Source organism: Mangifera indica, chromosome 2 (genome assembly GCF_011075055.1).
Source record: "Mangifera indica cultivar Alphonso chromosome 2, CATAS_Mindica_2.1, whole genome shotgun sequence".
In the NCBI taxonomy this organism is placed as follows: Eukaryota; Viridiplantae; Streptophyta; class Magnoliopsida; order Sapindales; family Anacardiaceae; genus Mangifera; species Mangifera indica.
Window position 1 is genome coordinate 20,160,965 of NC_058138.1, and position 24,824 is coordinate 20,185,788.

General features: G+C 34.5%; 6 protein-coding genes across 7 annotated transcripts; 4 read left to right on the top strand and 2 right to left on the bottom strand.

Annotated features, from left to right (window-relative positions):
* The first annotated feature begins 904 nt into the window (after positions 1-904).
* LOC123204140 (FT-interacting protein 7) lies at positions 905-4,217 on the top strand. Its single transcript, XM_044620717.1, has one exon. The coding sequence runs from the start codon at positions 1,015-1,017 to the stop codon at positions 3,991-3,993; it is 2,979 nt and encodes a 992-aa protein (XP_044476652.1). The 5' UTR covers positions 905-1,014; the 3' UTR covers positions 3,994-4,217.
* Positions 4,218-4,837: 620 nt separating this feature from the next.
* On the bottom strand, positions 4,838-8,143 carry LOC123208980 (beta-glucuronosyltransferase GlcAT14A). Of its 2 annotated transcripts, none has more exons than XM_044626671.1 (4): positions 7,243-8,143; positions 7,042-7,117; positions 6,847-6,962; positions 4,838-5,438 (listed from the first exon to the last, which is right to left on the bottom strand). In XM_044626671.1, the coding sequence occupies exons 1-4, from the start codon at positions 7,721-7,723 to the stop codon at positions 4,927-4,929; spliced, it is 1,185 nt and encodes a 394-aa protein (XP_044482606.1). In that variant the 5' UTR covers positions 7,724-8,143; the 3' UTR covers positions 4,838-4,926. The 2 variants fall into 2 exon arrangements, 1 of the variants encoding a protein (XP_044482606.1); XR_006500907.1 differs by having other exon boundaries at positions 5,285-5,438; positions 7,238-7,582.
* Positions 8,144-10,932: 2,789 nt separating this feature from the next.
* Positions 10,933-12,677, top strand: LOC123208979 (protein PNS1-like). The gene is made up of 3 exons (XM_044626670.1): positions 10,933-10,995; positions 11,083-12,225; positions 12,310-12,677. Exons 1-3 carry the CDS (start codon positions 10,948-10,950, stop codon positions 12,442-12,444), a joined length of 1,326 nt encoding a protein of 441 aa, XP_044482605.1. The 5' UTR covers positions 10,933-10,947; the 3' UTR covers positions 12,445-12,677.
* Positions 12,678-13,721: 1,044 nt separating this feature from the next.
* On the bottom strand, positions 13,722-16,227 carry LOC123208982 (protein BUNDLE SHEATH DEFECTIVE 2, chloroplastic). The gene is made up of 3 exons (XM_044626672.1): positions 15,848-16,227; positions 15,025-15,286; positions 13,722-14,199 (listed from the first exon to the last, which is right to left on the bottom strand). The coding sequence occupies exons 1-3, from the start codon at positions 16,025-16,027 to the stop codon at positions 14,132-14,134; spliced, it is 510 nt and encodes a 169-aa protein (XP_044482607.1). The 5' UTR covers positions 16,028-16,227; the 3' UTR covers positions 13,722-14,131.
* A 4,421-nt stretch (positions 16,228-20,648) lies between these two features.
* On the top strand, positions 20,649-22,537 carry LOC123204147 (cation/calcium exchanger 2). The gene has a single exon (XM_044620728.1). It carries the CDS (start codon positions 20,806-20,808, stop codon positions 22,474-22,476), a length of 1,671 nt encoding a protein of 556 aa, XP_044476663.1. The 5' UTR covers positions 20,649-20,805; the 3' UTR covers positions 22,477-22,537.
* Positions 22,538-22,711: 174 nt separating this feature from the next.
* On the top strand, positions 22,712-24,487 carry LOC123207996 (mediator of RNA polymerase II transcription subunit 21-like). The gene is made up of 4 exons (XM_044625460.1): positions 22,712-23,089; positions 23,587-23,664; positions 23,766-23,817; positions 24,305-24,487. Exons 1-4 carry the CDS (start codon positions 22,862-22,864, stop codon positions 24,379-24,381), a joined length of 435 nt encoding a protein of 144 aa, XP_044481395.1. The 5' UTR covers positions 22,712-22,861; the 3' UTR covers positions 24,382-24,487.
* The last annotated feature ends 337 nt before the right edge of the window (positions 24,488-24,824 follow it).

The window sequence follows — 24,824 nt, forward strand, 5'->3', positions numbered from 1 at the left end:
AATTATCATATTTAGTATAGATCTTTCTATTAATTTTTCGAAAACAATCATAAAATTAAAATCATTATTTCCTTGTAAATTATCATAAAATTAAAAAATTATTTTGTTGTCATTAAAGTTAGCAATCACGACCAAAATAATTGGGTGTCTTAAGCATATTATTATCGTGAGATGAATGCATCGAACTGACTCAAAGAAAATGGCCACAGAAATTGAATGATGAATCACAAAGTGTTCATACCTCTCGTGCTATTTATGTTTCCCTTTTGCATACGTTTATCATGAATTCATGACCCTTTTTTTGATTTCTGCATGATTCTATACCTCTTGAATTACCCGTATATTTCCATATTTATAACATATATAAGAATATATTATATTTAAACAAAAAAAAAAACTTTAATTTCTTTTTAAGTTAAACTGTTATACCAAATAAGTAAAAATTTTTATCTACTAATCAATCTACACAATTGATATACTAATTAAATCAAAAGTTTAGCCTTAAAACATGAACAGAGAAAAATTTGAACCCTATTTCTTTATTTCCAAGCTTCTCCCTGGGCGATAAATATATATTTTATTATCTAAGAAACCCAAAATTTAAATTGTACACACGAGTGGTTCAGTGGGTAAATATCTTAAAAACTAAGTCTTAATTTACAAATTCTAAACGGCCAAAACTGCTCTCAATTGTTTGGCTGACTCAGATTTTCAGCGCCAGGCACGCTGCTAAACTCTCAGATCACCGACCACGTTACTATTGTCTACCCGCTCCCACCATCCATCCATAAATGAACGTGCCACGTGTCATATGTTGATCTACGTGTCTCAATGACGTGTCATCACTCCTCGCTCTTCCTTTTTATACCCCGCTTGACCCCCTCTTCTTCATTTCATACACTGACTCACTCTTCACTATCCTTCCTCAACTGTGTCTCTCCCTCAAATCTTAAACTTTCAATAAAACCAAAAATCCTGTCAATCTTGTAAATCTAAAACTTTGTCTTCGTAAAGATGGCGGAAACTTCTAGTACAAAGCTGATCGTTGAAGTCTGCAACGCCAAGAATTTGATGCCAAAAGACGGTCAAGGGACTGCTAGTGCGTACGCGATTGTGGACTTCGATGGGCAGAGAAGAAGAACGAAGACTAAGTTCAGAGATCTGAATCCACAGTGGGATGAGAGACTTGAGTTTCTTGTCCATGATACAGACTCTATGGCTGCAGAAATGTTGGAGATAAATCTCTATAACGATAAGAAGACTGGCAAAAGAAGTACGTTTCTTGGAAAAGTAAAGATTCCTGGTTCTTCTTTTGTAAAAACTGGATCGGAGACTCTTGTTTACTATCCATTGGAAAAGCGAAGTGTGTTTTCCCAGATCAAGGGAGAGATCGGGCTTAAAGTTTTCTACATAGATGAAGATCCTCCGGCGGCGGATGCATCTGCAGAGGCCGCGGCACAGAAATCGGCTGAAGAGAAGCCGCCGGAGGAGAAAAAAGAAGAAAAAGCTGAGGATAAAAAGGAAGAGAAATCTGAGGAGAAGAAAGATGACGAGAAACCTAAAGAGGAAGAAAAAACTAAAGATGATAAGCGGCCGGAGGAGACTCCTAAACCAGCAGAGGCACCTCCTCCACCGGTGGAAGTAGAGAATCCGCCGTTGGCTCATGCTGATAAACCGAGCTACACCAAAGCTAAGACGACGGTAGATATGGTATCAAAAACACAGGATCTTCACCTCAATGACCATGAACTTCGCTCATTGGCCAGCGATCGGAGCCGCAGCGCTTACGATCTCGTTGATCGCATGCCCTTTTTATACGTCCGTGTTGTGAAGGCTAAAAGAGCTAGTGCCGAATCCAACGGTCCGTCATACGCTAAGCTCGTGATCGGCACTCACAGTATCAAAACCAAGAGCCAGAGTGATAAAGATTGGGACCAAGTTTTTGCTTTTGATAAAGAAGGTTTAAATTCCAGTTCATTGGAGGTTTCAGTCTGGACGGAAGAGAAGAAAGAAAACGAAGAGTGTGTTGAGAATTGCTTGGGAACAGTATCTTTTGATCTGCAAGAGGTGCCAAAGAGAGTCCCGCCAGACAGTCCCCTGGCTCCCCAATGGTATAGCTTAGAATCAGAAAATTCGCGTGGAAATGACGTCATGCTAGCCGTCTGGATCGGAACTCAGGCTGACGAAGCCTTCCAGGAGGCTTGGCAGGCGGATTCCGGCGGGTTGATACCGGAGACCCGAGCTAAGGTGTACTTGTCTCCTAAACTTTGGTATTTGAGACTAACGGTTATCCAAACCCAGGATTTGCAACTTGGTTCGGGATCCGAGCCTAAGGTTAGGAGTCTTGAACTTTATGTCAAAGGTCAACTCGGAGCTCAAGTTTTTAAAACGGCTCGGACCTCAGTTGGGCTGTCACCATCCAGCTCAGCAAACCCGACTTGGAATGAAGATTTGGTTTTTGTAGCTGCTGAGCCGTTTGAGCCATTTTTAGTGGTGACTTTGGAGGATGTTACAAATGGTCGTGCGGTGGGCCATGCCAAAATACAAATGTCAAGTGTCGAACGGCGGATTGATGATCGGGCAGAACCAAAATCAAGATGGTTCAATTTGGTTGGTGACGAGAACAAACCATACGCAGGAAGAATACATGTGAGAGTATGTTTAGAAGGTGGCTACCACGTGTTAGATGAAGCAGCTCATGTGACCAGTGATGTTCGAGCCGCTGCTAAACAATTAGCAAAGTCTCCAATCGGGTTACTTGAGGTAGGGATTCGCGGAGCCACCAATTTGCTTCCAGTCAAGACTAAGGATGGTACCCGTGGCACCACTGATGCTTATGTGGTGGCTAAATATGGACCCAAGTGGGTCCGTACCCGTACGATCCTTGATCGGTTTAATCCACGGTGGAATGAGCAATACACATGGGATGTATATGATCCTTGTACTGTACTAACAATTGGCATGTTTGACAATGGAAGGTACAAGCATGATGAAGCAGGGAAGCCAGGAAAGGATATTCGTGTTGGAAAAATACGTGTACGGCTCTCAACACTTGATACAAATCGTGTGTACCTAAATTCGTATTCTCTCACTGTACTGTTACCTGGTGGGGCCAAGAAAATGGGAGAGATAGAGATAGCCGTCAGATTTTCTTGCCCATCATGGCTAAGTCTCATCCAAGCATACACTACCCCAATGCTACCAAGACTGCACTATCTTCGTCCGCTGAGTCCACCCCAACAAGACTTACTGCGCCACACAGCTATGCGCATAGTGACGGCTCGGCTAGCTAGGTCCGAGCCGCCATTAGGACAAGAAGTTGTTCAGTATATGATAGATTCAGACACACACGTGTGGAGCATGAGGAGAAGTAAAGCTAATTGGTTCCGGGTAGTAGGCTGTTTGACACGTGCCGCATCTTTGGCACGATGGTTGGATGGAATCCGTTCGTGGGTGCACCCACCCACAACAATTTTAGTGCACGTGCTACTTATAGCAATTGTGTTATGTCCACATCTATTGCTGCCCACCGTATTCATGTACGCCTTTTTAATGATAGCATTACGATTCCGTTGTCGCCAACGTGGCCCACTCAACATGGACCCGAGGCTCTCTTACGTAGACGTGGTGGGTCCCGATGAGCTTGATGAGGAATTTGATGGATTCCCCACCACACGATCACCAGATGTGATCCGTATCCGATACGATCGGTTACGGGCCTTAGCGGGGCGGGCACAGACACTGTTAGGTGACGTGGCAGCCCTAGGAGAACGTTTGGAGGCGTTGTGTAACTGGAGGGATCCAAGAGCCACAGGGATGTTTGTTGCATTTTGCTTGATAGCTTCACTGATGTCTTATGTGGTGCCGTTTAAGGTGTTTGTGTTGGGATGTGGCTTCTATTACCTGCGCCACCCGAGGTTCCGAGACGACATGCCGTCTGTGCCGATGAATTTTGTCCGGCGACTACCGTCGCTTTCCGATCAAATTCTGTAGATTCACGGTTGCTCTGTGAAGTGCGCGTGGGTGGATGTGTTATTTATTTGTCCTTTAATTTTTTAGTCTGAAGTTACCGTTGTTGTGTGTGGGCCAACTTTAGTTCATGCCTTTAACCGTGTGTTTCTCTGTTGGAATGAATTTTAAATGTTGGGCAAGGTGACCGTTAAGAGGAGCGTAGAGATTTTGCATTTTCACATTCCAATGAAAAAGTAAATTTTTTATATTCTTAGTAACAAAAATAAATAATTTAACATATGGTTTCATTTTATTCATTTTCCCTTTAGGATTCTAAAATGTTTGGACACCATGTTATATGACATATTTTTTATATATAATTTGAATATATAAATTATCAATCATTATATGATTAAATAATTTTAAATTAAAGATAAAATAATTTAAAATCATTCAATCACATAATAATACATAATCTATATATTCAAATTATATACTAAAAATATATACATATATTTTTATTAATGTTTGAAACCCCTTGATAAGTATAAGTGTAAACAATATCAATATATCAATCTATATCTAAAATGAGTATTAAATTAGTTAACTATACTGATATGTGAATGTGATTTTGAATTAAAAATAAAATATATAACCGCATAATAAGATATTATCTTTTCGTATCATCTATTTTGAGGGTTCTCAAATGACTTACTCTTATTGTAAAGAAGTCACATGAATTTTCCCTGAGCCATTCATGGATGCTACAAGTGGAGGATGCTATCATGTTCTTTACATTATTTTCTCAACTGAAAATACACAAATTATAAGTTGATTTATAAGATTTCAAAATGAGATTTGGTCGGGAAGTGGATCGATACATTAAAAAAAAAAAAAATCCATCGGCCAATCCATATATGTATACTATCAAACCAATGATCAATACAAATGTGAGATTGAATTATAAGATGAAATTTATCTACACTGCCTCTTTGTAAAGTTCTTTGATGAAACAAGTCTTGTTAGTAAAGTTTTCAACCTCCTAGACCCTGGCCCTGGCCTCAAAACTCCATAGTTTTGGCTTCGAAAACCTGAGCACGAGTTCTTTCCAGTCTTGGAACACCAACCTCCATAAGTGTATCCTTGACGCTGCCTATGGAGGATCTCTTTATCGATTTTATCGAGAACTCTGGTATTTTGCTTAAATTTTCTGGCAAAGGGGCGGTTGCTTAGAAGCATTCTTCTGAAGTCTTTGAGGCCTAGGGATCGCGGATGCTGCTTGGGAGGATTATCCCAAGTAATGTAATGGAGATCGTGGTTAGCTGTGGTGTTCTTGTAGTCTTCAGAGTTGCATATAACCGTCTGGAAATATCCTTCTGGAGAAGACACAAAGTTTGTGTAGTAAAGGAGGAGATTTCTCGGCAAATTGTCCCAACCCAATATGGAATACTCTGAGAAAGATCTTGATAATATTGTCCAAGCTGAACCTGATAAATTGTGGTTCCAAGATTAATTACCACCCTTGACAGTGATAAATGAACAAAGATGAAATGCTGTAAAGAAAATTTCAAGACTCTTTAGTCCAGAAGACAACCATCCAAAGAAATTGTTAGCAAATTGAAAGGACTTTAATTAAGTTAGAAGTTAAGGAGTTGGAAGGTGAAAGGGGTAGATTAATTAATGGGAAAGAAAGTTCAATGTTCAGGAAGTATTCAATGGAAGCTAAGATAACAAGGGTAACATAAAAGCAGAAAAAAATTAATTTCTAAGAAATAATCATGCTTCTTCTAGATCTAGATCTAGATCTTGCCTTTCTCGGTAATCTTAAAGCCACTCATATGTTGGATCCTAAAATATTTATATATTTTCAGACATCGATTATGCAAAATCTAATAGAGCCTTAAGATTAGGGAAAACATGCCATGCTAACAGTACGAGACTTGGCATGTGCATGGTCTGAAACGTTCATGGTATGTAACTTTCTTATCTGGCTCTATGAAAATGAAGTCTAGAATCTACAGAAGAAAATCTGTAGGATGATGTAAGTGTAATTAAAATTTCATTAATAATAAGAGTAATAATAATATATATATTATATATATATATATTTGTGTATTTAAAGATGTGCGTATATAACATTATTCTTATTTTATAGTCTCTCACTTAAAATGGGCATAAGTTTATTATTATAATAAAACTATGTGTATCTATTTTACGTACATAAATATGTATATATTTATATGTGTCATTATTTATATATATGTATATGATTAAATAATTACATATGATCTGTATATCTGTTTATATACTAAAAAAAATGAGTATATCTAATTTTATTGGTAGAACAATTAATTAAGTATTTTAGAATTGTTGTTTGTTGATTAGCAAATATACCCATCAACGCCAACTTTCAACAACTACCAACCTTACCTACCAAGAATTTCCACACAAATATAACAAAATCAAATTCATATTTCTCTAACTTTATTTTATTTTTAAGCAACTCTTAATGTTTGTCTTTCGTTTCTTGCTGGCATTAATCATTATGACTACCGACAAGAAGAAAATTTATTACAAAATAAATGAATTTTTGGTAGAATAAAGTTTGCTGAGAAGCACTTGTCGATGAAAGTAACTTAAGAAGGATATTTTAAATATGTTAATCACTTGGTCCCAGGTCCCCTAAAATTTTGGTCCCACATGAAGAAAATTTTATTTATTGATTCCAAATTATACAAGCTTACAAGATTGTACTATGTACCTATGAATGCGTGTTGTCTCTTATCTCTTCGGAAGTTCACATGCTACTCGTAAGGTTTTAGTGTTGCATTTTGAAAGCTTATAGAGAATGCCAATATGAATTTTTTTTTCAATTAAGATTAATTAGGGAAATACCTGTATAGAGCTTGAAAGCAGTGGGAAGAGTCCTCTGCTTGATCACCCACCAGATCTCTGATTTGTTGATGCTGTAAAGCCCTGGGTCTATTATAATTGGCTTGCCTCTCTTGTTCCTGAAAAATTTATTACATAACAAAATATAAACATTTATATAACAAAATACCCTTTACAGAGAATGATAAAATTTCTTACAATTTCCAACCCAGCTGACTGCTGTGCTGTACAAAATTGAGATCTCTTGGCAAGTCAGAAAATGCATGAATCAGATCTGAAAACCCAGAAAAAAAAAATCATGATTTTTTGTATCTTCTGTTAGTGAGACACAGATAAGGAAAAAAAAAAATCTTAACAAAGGAATCTGAATTTTATTTTAAAAAAAAACACTCACCATACCATCTTGAGTTACCAAAGGATAATCAGAAGCACTAAGATTAATAAACCAATCCCATTTGCAGCATCGCAAGAGGATGGCCATGGCATGGAGAGTAGTGGCGAGCATTGTTGGGCCTCTGTAGGTTACTAAATTTGGTTTGCCAACCATATAAACATTATTTACCAAGCTAAAAACTGGTTCATTTGAGATAAAATCTGCAATTTCCTTGTGTTCTTTCTCTGGAGCATCCTTGTCCATGTGTACAAGATAATGATTTCCTGGATGATACAAAGCCAACAGGGCTCTTTTAACTTTAACTGTGTCGCCCTTTGACGCAGAAATTAAGTATGCAAAGGTTACTGGATATGGGTTCTGAGATTTGAGTAGAATGCTGTTGGAGCTCATGGCAAGGGCTGGTTTTGTGATTGGGATGTAAAGATAGAGAAGGCAGAAGAAAATTGAAATAAAGAGGAAGAAGATCATGAAAGGTTTGATGCCCATCTTGGTGTGAGTTAATGTTGAGAAAATGGTGAAAAAAATGAAAGATTTAAGAGAAAAAAGATAGAAGGAGAGGTAGTTCTCTTAGATCTTGCGAGGGGATATGTCTTTCATCCTCCACGTTTCAGCTATATTTATCTTGCCACACTTTTTTTTTTTTTTTAAATCTAGATGAGGACGACTTATTTGAGTCGGGTATTCTTTTAAAACTGAATTCATATCCAATATTATAAGATACAAATACTTTAATCCTTTCAGAATCAGAGGATTATTGATAGTGTTACTGCTGGCCTACTTTCTTTCTTATGATATGGGTAAATATGACATAGCATCATTAACCTAATACAGCTAGAGTGTTTGTATGTGACAGAATTAGGGTAAAATGAAGAGACTCAAAACCTGAGGAAAGAAAGAAAGATGCTGGGGAGAGAGAGAGGGTTCCTTGCTTTGAAGGGAAGTTGTCCAAATGTCAGTGCATCAAGTGTTGGTGGGTGAACTTTAATAAAGTGACTCAATGGAATCTTCAAAGTTACTAATAATTTGTGTACTTTGGAAAGTAAAAGTTAGGAGAGATAGGGGGCTTTCCTGGAAATCTACTAGGATTGGACTGGCGGGGAAGGGAAGGGAGGAATTCTCTAGATCATTGAAAACATCAAAGACTCTTAACTCCATTTCATTAATGTTTAACAGTTGTTCACATTGACATCATTAACTCATATTTACTGTAAAGATAAATAACAAAATTTCCAGGGAAAATAAAAAGCTGAAAAACAAATGGGCTGTTTGATCATCAACTCTTATTCTTGAAAATCCTTTCTCAAAAATTTTAAATGGAGTTATGTGGATTATATGTTCAAGTTTACTGATTGAAGAAAGTTTTGTTTAATCAGGAAATAAGCTTTCAATTTTTTTTTGTAAACTAAACAAAGACCCACTCTTTGTTGTTGCTCTTCTGAACTTCTCAGCAATGTACTTTTTGATTAATTCATGTCCCTTTGCTTGATCAAATTATACAACAGTTATTATTGAGGTGCAGAGCTATAATTGTTTGCAAAACAGGGCCTTTCCATTTTTCTTTATCATTTGTCTTTCTCTCTTATAATTGTTAGGGGTTTTAGGGTCTAACTCACAAAAAAAAAAATAATAATAATAAAAAATAAATGTAAATATAGGCGATCAACCCATTAAAGGCTTACAAAAACAGAGTCTAAGAGACCTTGGGCTGTGCCCGTGTCTTACCATGCTATTGGCAGCCACAGCTGTGGACACAGCAGACCATAGTAAACTTGGCCTAGCCCACCGCCATGTCCAGATCCCACAGCCTACACTGCATTTGATTATATATCAATCTTCGTAGTCACATTTCTTTGATCCAAATCCATACATACTAATTGCAAAATAAATGAAGTTTTCCACTTGAACCATAATATGCGGTGTATTTTAAATTGGCGAAAAGTCAATGTAGAAAACAACACTCTTGAAGCTTCAAAGTTGCCAGTATTTAATTTCTACCGTCTTCAGACTTCAGCCTTTACGGGCCCTCCACCCTAATATAAATCCATTCCAAGTTTTGCAGTAGATAGCTTTATTATTTGCGACATAAATCAAGAGACGACTGAATTGATCCTTATTTACTTGAATATATAAATTCAAATATGACCAAACTATCAAGGATAGAATAGTCTCCTAACTATACAGTTTTGCTCAATATGTACTACTTAATTATTTTTGTTTTGAAGTTTAAAAGAAGCCAAGATTGACTAAACTTTAAACCACTCTAATTCTAAAGCACACTTCACCCAGTACCAGACAGAAGTTGATAGCTTTATTAGCTTGTCATATAAATAAATAAATTCCCTTTTTTTTTAATTGGCTGCTTCACCTAAACCACAATTCTACAGGCGCCTAACCCGGTGCATATCATTTTCAAAGTTGGAACGTGGGTTGAAATGTCAGTTTTCAACTTATAGAAGAAAAATAAAATAAATTTATATATTTTTTAATATTATTATTAAAATGATAATTTTATCTTTAATTTTAATAAAAAATTCTAATAAAAATTTATTCATAGATTAATGTTTAAATTTTTTAAACCCACATATGTGTATTCGGAAATATGCTAAATCTTGGGTGGAATAAGTCTTTTGGTCTATCATTTTTCTTCAGAGTAATCCCTAATTGATGTCCTTTGATTACTTGGAAAAAAATAAAAGAAATCAATAGTATTAATTTGAATTAATTATTTGAAAAGGATTTAATATTCCACAGTTGATATATATGGAGTGGAAGAATATTGGTTTAATTTCTTAATAAACCTAAATAAATAACAAATATTCATTAGTCTTCTTTTTCCACCCCTGCCCTGGGAAAAACTCAACTCGCAATTTTATAAAGCTCTTCCGTAAGTAAACAAGTCGTGCCCTCCAAGAGTCAACTCATCTATTCACTTCGTTTTTGGGTTGTTTTGTTTTAGACGCTACATAGCTCAAGTTTTGATTCATGGTGACAGTTCATTGGTCACTTCTATCATTTTTATTCGAAATTATCTTCTCTATGTCCAAAATTCCACACCATTTCTTTTCTGCAAGTTGAATATTATCTTTATTCTTTCTAGATCTCCTACTTGTATCAAAAAAGTCTTAAGTTTTGAATACTCGATTGGATATTCAGATGATATATCATCATATTCAGATCTGGGTCACATGGTTTTATTGTAAAAAATAAAAATAAAAATAATTAGTTAGCAGTTGAACTAAACAAATAACAAGAGCAGGATGGATTACGCTTTTTTGTAATTTCATTTTTATTTCTTCTTCATACTTTAACCAATAAAGAAGAGTTCAACAGAAGCGTATATCCAAATGCATGCATCATTAGGACCTCTTCTTCTTCACGTCAAAACTGCTGACCCGTCTCCTCCACCTCACCAAAGCCAAACTCACCTACACCGTTGATTTCTAGTAATTGTTTTAATCAGATGAATGATATTCATGCATTCATTAATTAATCTTGTTTGATGGTTTTGTATTGTATTCAACTTTCTCGGTTGATGATGGAGAAGATTGAGACTTGGAAGAAATGTGGAGGAGTAGAAAATTAGACGAGTTCATCAAGCAAATTGTTGATTAATTTATACAGACTTGAACAAGTTAAGTCTTTGAGTGATATAATACTTTTTGAATTTTCAGTTTCCAGTTTTAATGTAGACTTACATGTGACTTTTCTTTATGCAGAGCTTTCAAACGTCAAGATTTTTACCCACAAACACACTCAAGGTTCTTGATTAGTTTCTTCTTATCTTCCTTTCTCAATTCCAACAACCCATTTTCTATATACCAAATATTGCTTCATTTTTTAGCTAGGTTCAAGAGCCAAGTGCTCTACAAACTGAAGCAACAGTGGCGGGGCAATTCGCAAGGAAGCTTCTTCAATTTCTTTTCTACTTTCACTTACTCCTGATCACCATCTTAGCAATTTTCTTAACTCTTCGCGGTGTTGTTTTATCTCAGAAGCACCATTTCCACCCCAGGAGATGGTACCCTCCATTGCTTACTTCAATAGCTAGTGCTGGGGTTTTCTCTTTCGCTTGGCAATGGATAACTTATTCCTGTCCTTCAAAAGCCATCAAAATATGCTTCTGGCTTGGCCCCCTGTCGACCTGTGCGGTCGGTATAGTATTTTTATTAATCAGTTCTGCAGCTTGTTCAGCCGTAGGTGCCATTTTTATCATTTCTGCGTTTATTCAAACCCTCTACACTTGTTGGGTCAATCCCAGATTTGAATATGCTGCCAAGATTTTGCAAGTCTCCTTGGCTTCCCCTCCTGCAAAAACTACATTTTTGGTCATTCTATCAATAGTTACCAGTGCTGTATACGCCTGTTTATTGGTGTCTGGCATTGGAGGAGCCACTGCAATAGGAACTAAATTAGACATCCTGTTCATACTGGTGATCCTGCTTAGCCTGGCTTGGAGTATGCAAGTGATCAAGAATATACTGCAAGTTATTGTTTCAAGAATCAAATACATCCACTTTGCATACGGGGCGGATATGGATACACCGATTGTTTTTCGCGATACGATGAATCACTTGGTAGGGAGTGTATGTGTTGGTTCAATATTGGTTCCAATTTTTGGGGTCACTGGGGCTTCAGGACGAGGCATCAGTTTGATTGCGGGGGATACAGATGAGTTCTTGTTCTCGTGTGCTAAATGTTACTCGAATGTTGCTTCGACTCTTGAAAAACATGGAAACTGGTGGGGTTTTGTGCAGTTAGCAGTTTACAATAAGGGATTTGTCCAGGCGTCTGTCGATACCTGGGAAATGTTCAGGCAAGTCGGGTTGGAAACACTGATCAACTCTGATCTCACAGGGGCTTTCTGTTTTTTCAGCGGTGTAATGGGGGGTGGGGTATGTACTCTTGTTGGAGGATCATGGACACTTCTTGTTCAGAAGAGCTACGCAGCAGAAGTGTCTATTTATGCTTTCTTCATCGGCTATTTCACAGTAAGAGATTATGGAATTACAAACATACCTTGGCTTCAAACCTGTAAACAAACTAACTTCTGTGATTTGCTTGTGATGTTTCAGTGTAGGATAGCTTTGGCATGGCCACAAGCATGTGTTTCAGCTTATTATGTTGCTTACGCACAGAACCCACAAAGTCTTCGATTTGATTCAACAATCCCAGTTCGCATTCAAGAGCTTCAGAGATATCAAACTTAACAAACCTTAGTGCGAATTGCATTATATATAAATAGTGGGTGATGTGGAAATTCACCACTTTGGACTCGAGAAACATGTGGCGCAAGTCATCAGACAATTACAGACAATGTGAAGGCTTGATAGAAAGGTATACCAACCGAATGATGAAATAATGTCGAAGATTGTGAAACTCATCTTTTCTATTATGATAGATGCTGAGTCATTATGGTGCATATTTAAATACAATTACGTAACTGATTTGTGTCATTAACTCATATTTATATCGTGTGGATTCAAATTTTATATAACAAATTTTTAATTTTAATTTGATCAAAATTAATATTTTATCAAAATTTTTACCCACAACCCAAACTTTAAATATTTAAGTTGATTCGATATAATTTAAAATGATTTGAAATTATCTATTATTTTCATATATTTTTACTGTTTTAATTTTTTTACCAAATTACCCTAACATATTTTTAATAAAATATATAATATAGTATTTTGTGTCATTTTAAATAAATAAAAATTATATACTAAAACCTTTAAAACACATTAATAATTTAATATGCAAAATCACATTATTACTACTTAATAATAAAATAAAATATTTAAACAAAAATAAAAAATAATATGAGTAATTATAATTATATAAAAAATACAATAATATATAATTTGTAAACATTTTAATTGTTATTGATATTGTCTTTTAACATTTTTATAATTTATCTTTAATAAATTCGTTTAAAGTAATATTTTTTCAAAACATTTAAATCAATTCGAATGATGTTAGATTATTTTTGTATAAACTCTAATATTACTTAATTTAATTTTAAATCATGTCATATTGGTCTGAAATAAATTTCGTGTTTAAAAAACTTAATTTTAATCTTATTTTTTTATATCAAATTAACAAATCATATTAAAAATTGTCAAATCTAAGTTCTACTTATGGAGCACCCGTGTGGTGCCATTTGACAGGGTTTTAGCACCAATTCGAACTCAAACAAAATTCAAACCAACAACCGTTCTTTTAGATTCAATTCCAGAATCGAGAATTTCAGCGTAAGTGTGCATCGCTCTTCCATTATACAACAAAATACTAACAGAATACTAGCAATAAAGATTGTACATCAATGGTCAAAAACTCAAGTAATCACCTTGATTTTTGCTTCAGTCCAGTCACCTTATTTTTTGACTGTATTTTACCTTCAAACTTCAAAAGCAAAGCACATAAAGATGTTGTATTCTCAATGCATTGAGTTGTACAGAAATGGGAAACTCCACTGAGTGCATTTACCAATAAAGAAAATATGATATATAGAGAAAAAAAATAACCTTACAGAAATCATTCAAATATGATACAACACCAGTAACTTTCCTTTTCAATAACACTAGGTGTACCTATTTTGAGTACAAAAATAAATACATCCTTTATATGTGGCGTCAAATGATTAATAATTTTAAATTAATGATAAAATAACACACAATTAAATGATAACACATATAAATATATACCTATTTTTATACCTCAAATAGGTACATCTAATATTCTTCTTCCTTTTTCACTATAAATTCAACATAAATGCCAATGAAACTAATGCTGCAAATAACTATGACAAGTATGAAGGAAACATCCCCATGTTGGCGTGAGCTACAAGTCTACAATAAAGTCTGATAAAAGAAGACAAACAAAACAGGTAAGTCATTTGGGCCCGCGATGACCTCGCCCACCACATTCAGTGCACATAATATTACCAGTTCCCCCACAACCTACACAGAAAAATTACCACATCAAACCATTGTGTTTTCCCGAGCACAATCAGAAACTGGATAACTATTAGTCATGTATAACTGTCTCACTTTTCTTCTAGAGTGGAAATTGTTATTTATGAGGTCTCAATAATCAGAGATTAGCTTACACTGATAATACAGAAAAACTTTACCACAAAATTCCAAAACATTCTAAATTTCAGACTAGTTTTTTATATGTAACTTCACTTCCAAAGATATACATGTCTTTACAAAATTGAATTGATCAAGAAACATTGAGCTAACAAAGCATGTTCCTAGAAACAGGCTCAAACAGAACCTAAACTGATAGGAAAGATGCCAAAGAAACTGGGGAGATTACAAAGAAGCAATTTAAGCTGCAAAAATACTGACTATCGAATGGCTTAGAATCCAATATTTTTTGAATGAGACACCAATGTCAAAATAATCAGAGAGATTACAAAGAAGCATATATTGGTGTTAAAACACTGACTATTTAATGGCTTTGAACCTAATAATCCTTGAAAGAGACACCACATTCAAACACATATATATTACATTAAGGAAAACAATATGATTTAAGAAAGGCCAAGGAATATAAAGCAAAAACCTTTTAACTCAACCATCAATAAAAAGGAAAGATAAACAATGGCCATTCTGCTACAGATAAACGTTCAAACAAAAACGATATCATAACTCAAAACTTACTCATACCCAAGAAATTCAATTTAGGGAAATGGAGAAAATTGTCAAGGACATATATATCCATGAATATTTACATGCATTTTCAAGTCCAAAGTAAAACCGGAGAGAGGAAAAAATTACCTAGGCAGCGGACTTTGACAATGATTCCCTGGCTCTCTAATATTGAGTCCACATATAGGCCTGAGCCAGAGCAAGTTGTGCACAGTACAGCACCTTTGGCTTGGCAATCGGTGCAGCGAAGATTATTTCCAATTACTTTTTCAGAGAGTGAAAGTCCAACCGGTTTCTCAATTCTTTCCTCCGGAATAGGCTTATCATAACAAAACAGAGATTCAAGACTGCTTCTTTGCCTCTTCATATTTCCAACTGAGCTTGACTCAGCCTGCCGCATCAAACATGTATCATTTAGATATTACACCAAGCAACACAATGTAAAAAAACTTCAATCTGTATTTATTCATCCCAAAGTAAACACAAACGCACAAATGGTTATTAGCTAAACCAGTTTCATACAGCTGTCCGTCTCTTGAATAATATGATATGCTTATGAATAATAATCAACATGGAAAACTCGAAATGGAGTCATATTAGGAGGTTTATCTCTAAATTGGCAATCTTTAAATACCTCCTTGTAGAAACATAAATTTCATAGGTCTAAGTACTTTCTTGGTCTTTAACAAATATAATTTATCAAGACAATCAACGTTCCAGCTAAAAGACTGTAAAAAACTGACAGAATCACATCTATAATGAATTATTACTTGGTTATTTACTGAAGATATTACAATTTACAACATGTAAAATCCAACACAAAACAATTCCCTTGGAATCAAACATGTTAAAGATATGAAACTCAAACAACGAAAAGAACCCAATAATTAGAACAATGAAAGAAATGAAAAAGTCAATAAAATAAAATTAATTTTAACAAAATAGAACTTACCCCATTTGAAGAAGAGGGAGCAAGAGGGCCGTTAGAAGAGCTGGCGCAGATTCTTCCAGTGGAGTGACATGTAATGAATTGAAACCCAAAACTGAAATCAATCCGTTTATTGCCATGAACCAATCTTGAGGAGGAGATGGGGAAGGCAATGGATGAAGGTAATCTCAGAGTAGAATCCATTAGAAGCTAAAATCACATGAACAAAACTTTGAAGCGGAAAACAAGAGGACGAACGAGTAAGAAGAGGATTAAATCAATGTGAGCCGAAAGAGAAGGCAGCTTTGGAGAAGTCGCTGCCGCTAGTTTGGTGGGGATTGCGGTTAATTCAACCCAAAATTAAAGTGACAAAAAAATATGCAATCACGAGGATTCACATTCTTTTCTTGTCCAAAATAAGTTTTTATGATTTATTTTATTTTTCTTTTTATTTTTTAAATGATTAAAAACATTCTAATTTTTTTAGGTTTTTAAAAGGATTTAGATAATTACAAAGACATTTTTAAATTAATATAGCATTGTAACTAACAAATAAATGATAAATATTTTCTCAACTTGAAATTTTTGTACGAAAATTATTGTAGAAATTACCTCAAAATATTGGTTAAAATACGTAAATATCCATACCTGGTCTTAGCCACAAAAATATTTTATCTAAAAGAAATCAAATTTTAACTTAATTGTATGCATATCTTTTTCATAGTAAGATTATTATGAATACTAATTCTAATAATTATTAATTTGTGTACGACAATGTATCATTACGTAATTTGATTGTTACATTTTTTTGTAACAACAAAACTATGAATACTAACGATAATATACTAATGATGACATATTACTATACGATTAGATGTTATTTTATTCAAAATTTAAAATCGCTCATTATATAATATTACATTGTATAAAATATATTATTAGTGTATCTAATTTTATTATTTCATCATATAAAATTTTTTAAAATTATATGTATAAATAATTAGTACAAACTTATGAATAAACGATAACATATTACTATGTGATTAGGTAATTTTGAATAACAGATAAAATAACACTTAATCATATAATAATATATCATTACTTATACATAAATTTATGCTTATTATTTGCATATATAATAGTACTCTTGAAGTTATATTAACATGTGACATCAATGTATTGTTACAATTTTAGGTGATTTGGGGTTTTTTTTCATTTTTCTTTTTAATAATTAAGATGAATTGGCCCATATATTTCTCAATGTTTAAGGATTTTGGGTCTTTAGCATAAAGTTGGGTTGTAACAGGAAATTCAGTTTACAGGATAATGTTTTTGGGCTGTGTGATATTTGTTAATTGAAGGCCCAATTTGATCGGAATGGGCCACAAAATTAGGGTCTGCCATCTAATCAATATTTAACATAAATTTATTTTTTGTTATAATTATTATGTTTAATTTAATATTTGACATAAAAATTAAATTATTATAATTCAATAAAACTATATGTATATATATTTAGTACATAATTTAAATAAGTATTATTGGATTTTAATATGTATGCTAACTACTTAAAAAAAAAAAAGAATTTTAACATATAGTAGGAAAGTTAAATTAACATGTTACTCCTAATTAACATATAAGGTAGTCATTCTTTTTATTTATTTTTCAAAATTTTTAGACATTAAAATTTTTTTTTTTTTAACCTATATAGCAATGTTAGTTTTTAAACAAGAGTAAAATTTTATCTTTAATTCAAAATAATCCAATCATATGATATTATATTGTCTTATTTATTTACAGGCCAAAAGACTATTTCCCATCTAAGTTTTAATGTGTTCCTAAAATTACACTCATAGAGTTTAAAAAATTTTAAATCTTATTCATAGATCAACTAGAGTTAATCTATGAGTGTTGAAGGGAGAGGAAGCATTAGGAGATATTCATTACTAGCGATGATATCGGATTTGACATCAAAGATCTGAAAACTAAACCCTATGAGAGAACTATCATTTTTTAAAACTTGAATTAAGGAAAAAATTTTAGTTTTTAAGATTTAAAAGAGAAAAAAGAAATTAAATTTTAGCTTATTTTTAATATTACATATAAAATAATAATAATTTTATTTATAAAAATATTAATTTTAATCACTCATAGGTGAGTGTTTAAGATTTTTCAAATTAAAAAGTAAAAATTTATAATAGAGGATAGTTTGGATGGGAATAAGTTATTTGGCCACAAAAAAATATATCAAAACTTGGTGGAAAATTCTCCCGGGTCTTATTTAAATTATATAAAGTATGTAAATGCACGTTGGGTGGGAAAGGGCCACTCGCTCTATCTAGTCCTTGTACCAGATAAAGATTGATTGTGATATCTATCCTGTTTAAAAATGTGGCACAAAAGCTCTTGTCGGCATATGAATGAGCCTTCAACGTCACACTAGATGCCCATGTATTATTGATGACAAAAATCCAAAATCCATGTCCACTGTCATTTTCCTTCAATTTATTTATTTTTACTATATTACTTTAAATTAATAGAATCACATCTAATACATAATTAGGACATTTCGAAAATAAAAAAAATAAGAAGTCCAACTGAATACTGGGATAATAAAATTTGTTTTTCTCCTTCGTCTGGCGATTATATTGATTAATCATGTAAGCAAATGCTTCCATTTTCTTTATTTTATATGCATAAATTTAGTTTCTTTGGAGATAATTTATATAATAAAAGAGAAAATTTTATATATAAAAATATAAATATAAATATAATTTTTTTCTAATAATATATTAAAATTTTAATTTATTTAATTTAATAATTATAAATTAATCATCAGACTCGAGTTTTTGTTTCAAAAATTCAATCTCAAAACTGTGAAAATGGACAAAAGGATTTGACACGTTTCAACGTTCAACCGTAGGAAGGACAAAATCCAGCTAATAAAAAGCAGAAAGAAAAGGATTCGCCTTTTCCTCCTCCCTCGCAGAGCACTCTTGTCGTGGCGTGGCGGTCAGTGATCCCATCCTATCCTTCCAATATTTTTTACCACGCTTATCTCATCTGTCATTCCCACTACTTGCAGTTCAGATTGACCTTTCGTCACTCTTTAATTGATATAAAACTTTCCTAGCATAAAAAATACCTCTCCTAATTATACGTAAATATTTATATATATTATTATATAATTTAATAATTTTAAATTAAAAATAAAATAATATTTAATAATATAAATATATAAATATATTTTTTAATATAAACCTATCCAAAACGAACTCAATTAAGTAGTAAATCTAATAATGTATAGTGAATATACTTAAAAGAGAATATTAAAAACTTAAAAAAAATTATATATCTAATTAAAAATAAATGTGATATAAGTATAATAGATTGTATATTAATATAAATTAATTAATCTTATATAATATAAAATTTAACTTTTATATTTATAAATAGGGAGAAGGACTATTTCCCACCTAACTTTTGATGCATTTTCAAAATATCATCCATGACAGATGAAAATCTACTTTTTTTACCCATGAGCTGTTAAAATGGATGATATCTGTTTGTATAAGGGTAAAATGTCCATTTTATCCTTGTTAAATGAAATGACAAAAATATCCCTCACTTTAATCTCCTAAAATTGATGTGAGGGTTTTACCATTCACTCCCCTTAGGTTTTAGAAACTAACATTTTCACCTTACCTAAAGTTTTTAAACTTTAAAAACTAACATTTTCACTCCCAAACCTAGGGTTTCCATATTTTTCAAAATACAGCCGCCCCCCATAACTTTCAAAACTAGCATTTCACCTCCATTCTTCAACTTTATCTCCCGACGTCTTCTCCGGCGTAGTCACCGGCCTCCTCCTTCTCCTGGTGCGACAAAGAGATCTTCATCTCCTCGTCGCACGGTGCGACGAAGAGACGGAGATCTCTTCGTCGCACGATGCAACGAAGGGACCTCTCTTCGTCGCTCATCGTCCAGATCTGGGAGATCGCTCGACGAAGGGCTCTCTTCTTCTCTCTTCGTCGCTCGTCGCGTCTGGACGACCCGACGATGAAGCGTCGTCCTTCGTCTGTTCTTCCAGATCTGGACGACGCTTCGTCGTCCAGATCTAGGCGACGAAGGGTCGTCCTTTATAGTTGGAGATGGGAGATCAATCGAATACGTCGGCCGTCGGTGGTGGCCGGAGAAGGAAGCAAACGTCAGGGGTGAAATCTAAACTTTTTAAACTTTGAGGATGGGTTAGTTATAGTTTTTAAAACCTGGAGGGGGGAAACGGTAAAATTTTAAAATTTTAAGGTTTTAAATAGCAAATAACGATTTTGCCCCTATTCCTAACTGAAAAATTAGACGGCAGTTTGCTCATGAGTGGGAAAAGTGGATTTTCATCTGTCGTGGATGGCATTTTGAAAATGCATCAAAAGTTAGGTGGGAAATAGTCCTTCTCCCTTATAAATATGATATATTTTGATAGACTTGTAAACACCATTGGCCATATGGAAAGAAATTAGAAAACTAAATATTCCTCTAATTTCCTGCACGTTTCAATAAAACACAACAAACCATAAGAAAAATTACAGAAAGAAAGTCAAGTCCATGTCCTTGTCCATCTTGCGTTGTTAATTTTATTAAAATATTGCCAATAATCAGATCTGCTAGTCATTCAATGCGCCTTCTCGTCTTCTCTCTTCAACACGATCAAGAACCTGAGATCTGTAACCGAGCCGACATTTGCAGTTGTATTGTTTTGGCTTCATCTGCTTCAATGAAACGGCCTAGTCGGCCACAAGACAAGTGTACACTTAATTTGTGAGCAAGTTTCAATCGAATTCCACACAGTCCAAATATCAATGTCCCACATATTACCTCCCCACAAAGTTGCTTTTACTGTTCCAAGAATTCATTTTTAGTCAAATCCATTTAGTTAGAAGTTTAGTTATTCTTCGTTGCTTTCTGTTTCTTCAATCAAGTCTCATATGGGCACCTTTGTTTTTGTATTACAGCACAAGAGATGCTCGAGATTGTTGCTGAACGTTTCATTTCTCTTAGTGGGTGGTGTTATTCTCTTGGTTTCATATTTCACCTCTTCAGAATTTCCTGTTTCAAGCACATTTGATAAAAATCAAGAAGGCTGCGAGGTTTTGGAGCAGTTAGATGACTACAAAGCCAAGTGCCTTTACCTGAAATCTGGTAATCCTTGTGCCTCTCAAGGCTATATTGATTATCTTTACCTATTTTATTGCAGTTTTGGAAGATATCCCTTTCTGGGGTATTTTCTCATCTTTCTTTGGCTTTTGGTTCTATTCTATCTCCTTGGAAACACTGCCTCTGAATACTTTTGTTGCTCGCTTGAAAGCCTATCGAGGCTGTTAAATTTGTCACCCACGATTGCTGGAGTGACTCTCCTGTCTCTCGGCAATGGCGCCCCTGATGTTTTCTCCAGCTTGGTTTCCTTTATGGGCACTGGGACAAGTGACATTGGCCTTAGTACAGTGCTAGGTGCGGCTTCTTTTGTGACTTGTGTTGTGGTTGGAGTTATATGCATTTGCTTGCATAAAAGAAGTGTTGGAGTTAACAAATATGCCTTCATCAGAGACGTTTGCTTCTTCCTTCTGGTTCTTGCAGTCTTAATTGTGATCTTCATTCGCGGCAAAATCAATTTGTGGGGGGCAATCGGTTTTTTCTCCATGTATGTTGTTTATGTGATTGTTGTCTATGTCTCAGCCATTCGGTATCATAAAAGTGGCGAAGAAATTGAAACGGAAGAATCTTCAAGCTATGGTGATGATTGGAATGTAGCTCTCTTAAATGCTAGTGAAAACAGAGAGTCTAATTCTTTAGAAGAAGGAAATTTAGAAGATGAGACTTCTGCAGAGACCAGTAATTGTCGCTTTTGTAGTATGATTCTTCATATTCTTGAGATGCCCCTTTATTTACCAAGGAGACTGACAATTCCTGTAGTTTCTGAGAAGAAATGGTCTAAGCCAATTGCAGTTATTTCTGTGACATTGTCACCACTTATGTTGGCAGCCCTTTGGAACCCTGAAAGCCTGATGGTGTTTGGAATTGGTTTATTTATAGGAATGGCTCTAGGGATTCTTGCATTTGTAACAACAGAGAAATCAAGCCCCCCCGCAAAGTGCCTATTTCCTTGGCTGGCAGGAGGTTTCTTAATGAGTGTTGTTTGGAGTTACATCACAGCTCAAGAATTGGTGACCTTGTTGGTTTCAGTCGGATACATTTTGGGCATACAACCTTCACTTCTGGGCCTCACAGTCCTCGCTTGGGGCAATTCACTTGGAGATTTGATCACAAATTCGACAATGGCTCTGAATGGAGGAGAGCAAGGGCAAGGGGCTCAGGTTGCAATTTCAGGGTGTTATGCAGGGCCAATCTTCAACATTCTGTTTGGGCTAGGCATGTCTCTCGTTGAGTCTTGTTGGAGAGGTTATCCATCGTCAATGGTCATCTCGGAAGACCCACTTCTGTTAGAGACATTGGGGTTTTTAGTGGGAGGATTGGTGTGGGCACTGGTGGTTTTGCCATGGAGAGGGATGAGGCTTGATGGCGTTTTGGGAGGAGGGCTCATAGTTATTTACTTGATTTCAATGTCATTGAGGTTCATCATGTATATACATAGTTCATGATCTAAATTTGTAATACTATTTGATTGTGTTGCATATATTTATTAATTTGATCTTTGAATAATGCAACTGCTAACTTGAAGGGTTGAAATGTGATTATTTCATGATTTTCTTTTTAATTTATTCTTACTTGCATAAATCAAATCTAAACATTTTTATATCAAATAATTTATGTGTATAAACAATTATTTATATAGATTATACATTACATTTAATTAAATAATTGACTGCTTAGTCAAATGACGATAAACCTCAGCCTCTTTTTGTCAAACTATCTTTGAACAACAACCATAAGAAATTCTACAACCAAATTATTAAGAGGCTTGATGCTGTCTCAGGATTGAGTTCATAGATTCCACAAGATTTTTAGTCATAACATCGTATATGGATGATTAACTTTTGCAGGATGGACATCATTTCACAGTTACAAGAACAGATCAATCAAATTGCGGGTATTAACTTTAACACCTTTGGCACACTGCAAAGGGATAATCCTCCTATTAGACAGTCTCCCAACTACCCAGAACCACCAGGTACTAATCCTCCAGAGGACGTGGCAAATTTTGCGGAGCAACCCAAGCTTATGAGTGCTGCTCTTGTAAAAGCAGCTAAGCAGGTTCCTGTTGCTTTAAATTGAATACTTGATATAGTTTTGCGTGCGCAGTTTTTTGTGATCGCCATTTCACTAAGGGGCTGTTTGAGGTATTGATATTATCAAGGATAAGCCAAACCATATTATGTGGCGATCCACCAGCACAGGCTGATTGTCTAGTCGCTTTTCTTTGTTAAATTGCTCAATGTATGTTGTTGACTGAAGAGCAATACCTAACATTTACTCCATAGAATAGGCAGAACATTGTGAAATTTTCATCTGACTTGTATTTCAATAGAATCAATTTTTTTCCTATGCTTTGAAAAGTTTGTAGTTATGCCTGGAGTTATAGTGGAAACTTTGCTGGTTTGTAATATTAAATGGAACCATTCAAATATCGGTTTTCAACATCAACCACCAAGTCTTTTTGTCCATCATAATATAAGGTTTATTGATTAACAAGTATTCTGCTTACTAGAAGTTACTGATGAGTAGTCTAACATAATATATCTCTACTGCAGTTTGATGCATTGGTAGCAGCTCTTCCATTGGCTCAGGCTGCTGAAGAAGATCAGTTGAAAAGTATTGCAGAACTCCAGGCATAGGCTATGGAATTTAGGAACTGAAATTTCTTGAATTTAATTTGAATGTTTCAGAGGTAGTGTAACTTTTTATTTTTTCCTTGCAAACTCACCTGCAGGCTGAGAATGATGTTGTGGGTCAAGAACTGAGGAGACAACTGGAAGCTGCTGGTGAATTCTCAAACCTTTACGTTTTTCAAATTGATGTGATGATTTGTTAGAATGCTAGGCTACAATTACCTCCTTTTGAGGGAAAATATTTGATCAATCTTCTATGTATAAAGACCAACCACATGATTGTGGTTATGAAAGACATTATGAAAAGGGATTAGAAAGTATAAATGGTAGAACTCTTAGGCTGTATCTCTGATCTGAAGACCTTAGTGGCTGTGGCCAATTAGTATCCATGTTGCTTTTGGGAATTTTTAAAAGTTTGGTTGTAAATTTGGGAAAACAATTCATAAATATAATATAATTTCAATCAAACAATGTTTCCATGACAAACTACTGCTGAGTGTACTGGATAATATGTGATACATATGCCATATTTTTCTTTTGATATTTTTTTGTTAACCATTCTCCGGCTGACTATACTAGATGATCTGTGTTATTTATACTTTGCTTTTGGCAACAGTCTCAGTAACTTTTTTGGTAACAGAGAAGGAACTGAGACAGGTTCAAGAGTTGTTCAGCCAAGCTGTGGATAATTGCTTGAATTTGAAGAAACCAGATTGAATGAAGTGTAATTGGTAAAGTTCACCATTCTATTTATTAGTCATGTAGAATCTGCTAAATTTAATTTAATCGCATCTAATCTAAGTACTACTAGTTTTTATTCAAAGCTACCCAATTTTGGAATCATGTCTTTAATTTAGGAATTTGTTGATTGATTGGAGACTTGATGTGCCATTTTTTTATCGAATGACCACCACAAATTTCAAATTTTCATTCCTAGACTTGTATGTAGCTTTCAAAGTTCAGATGGTAATCAAAAAACACTGGATGAACCAGACTGCCACAATAGTCTAAATAGCTTAATCAAGGTTGTTTTTCTCTTCATCACTTATGTCTTTAAATGCAAACAACTTCAATTTGCAAGGTCTCACCTTTGTCAAGAGTGAAATCCTTCGTTGAAGCAGCCCAGATTTGAGGGAAATTAGGCTGTAATTCTGCAGTCA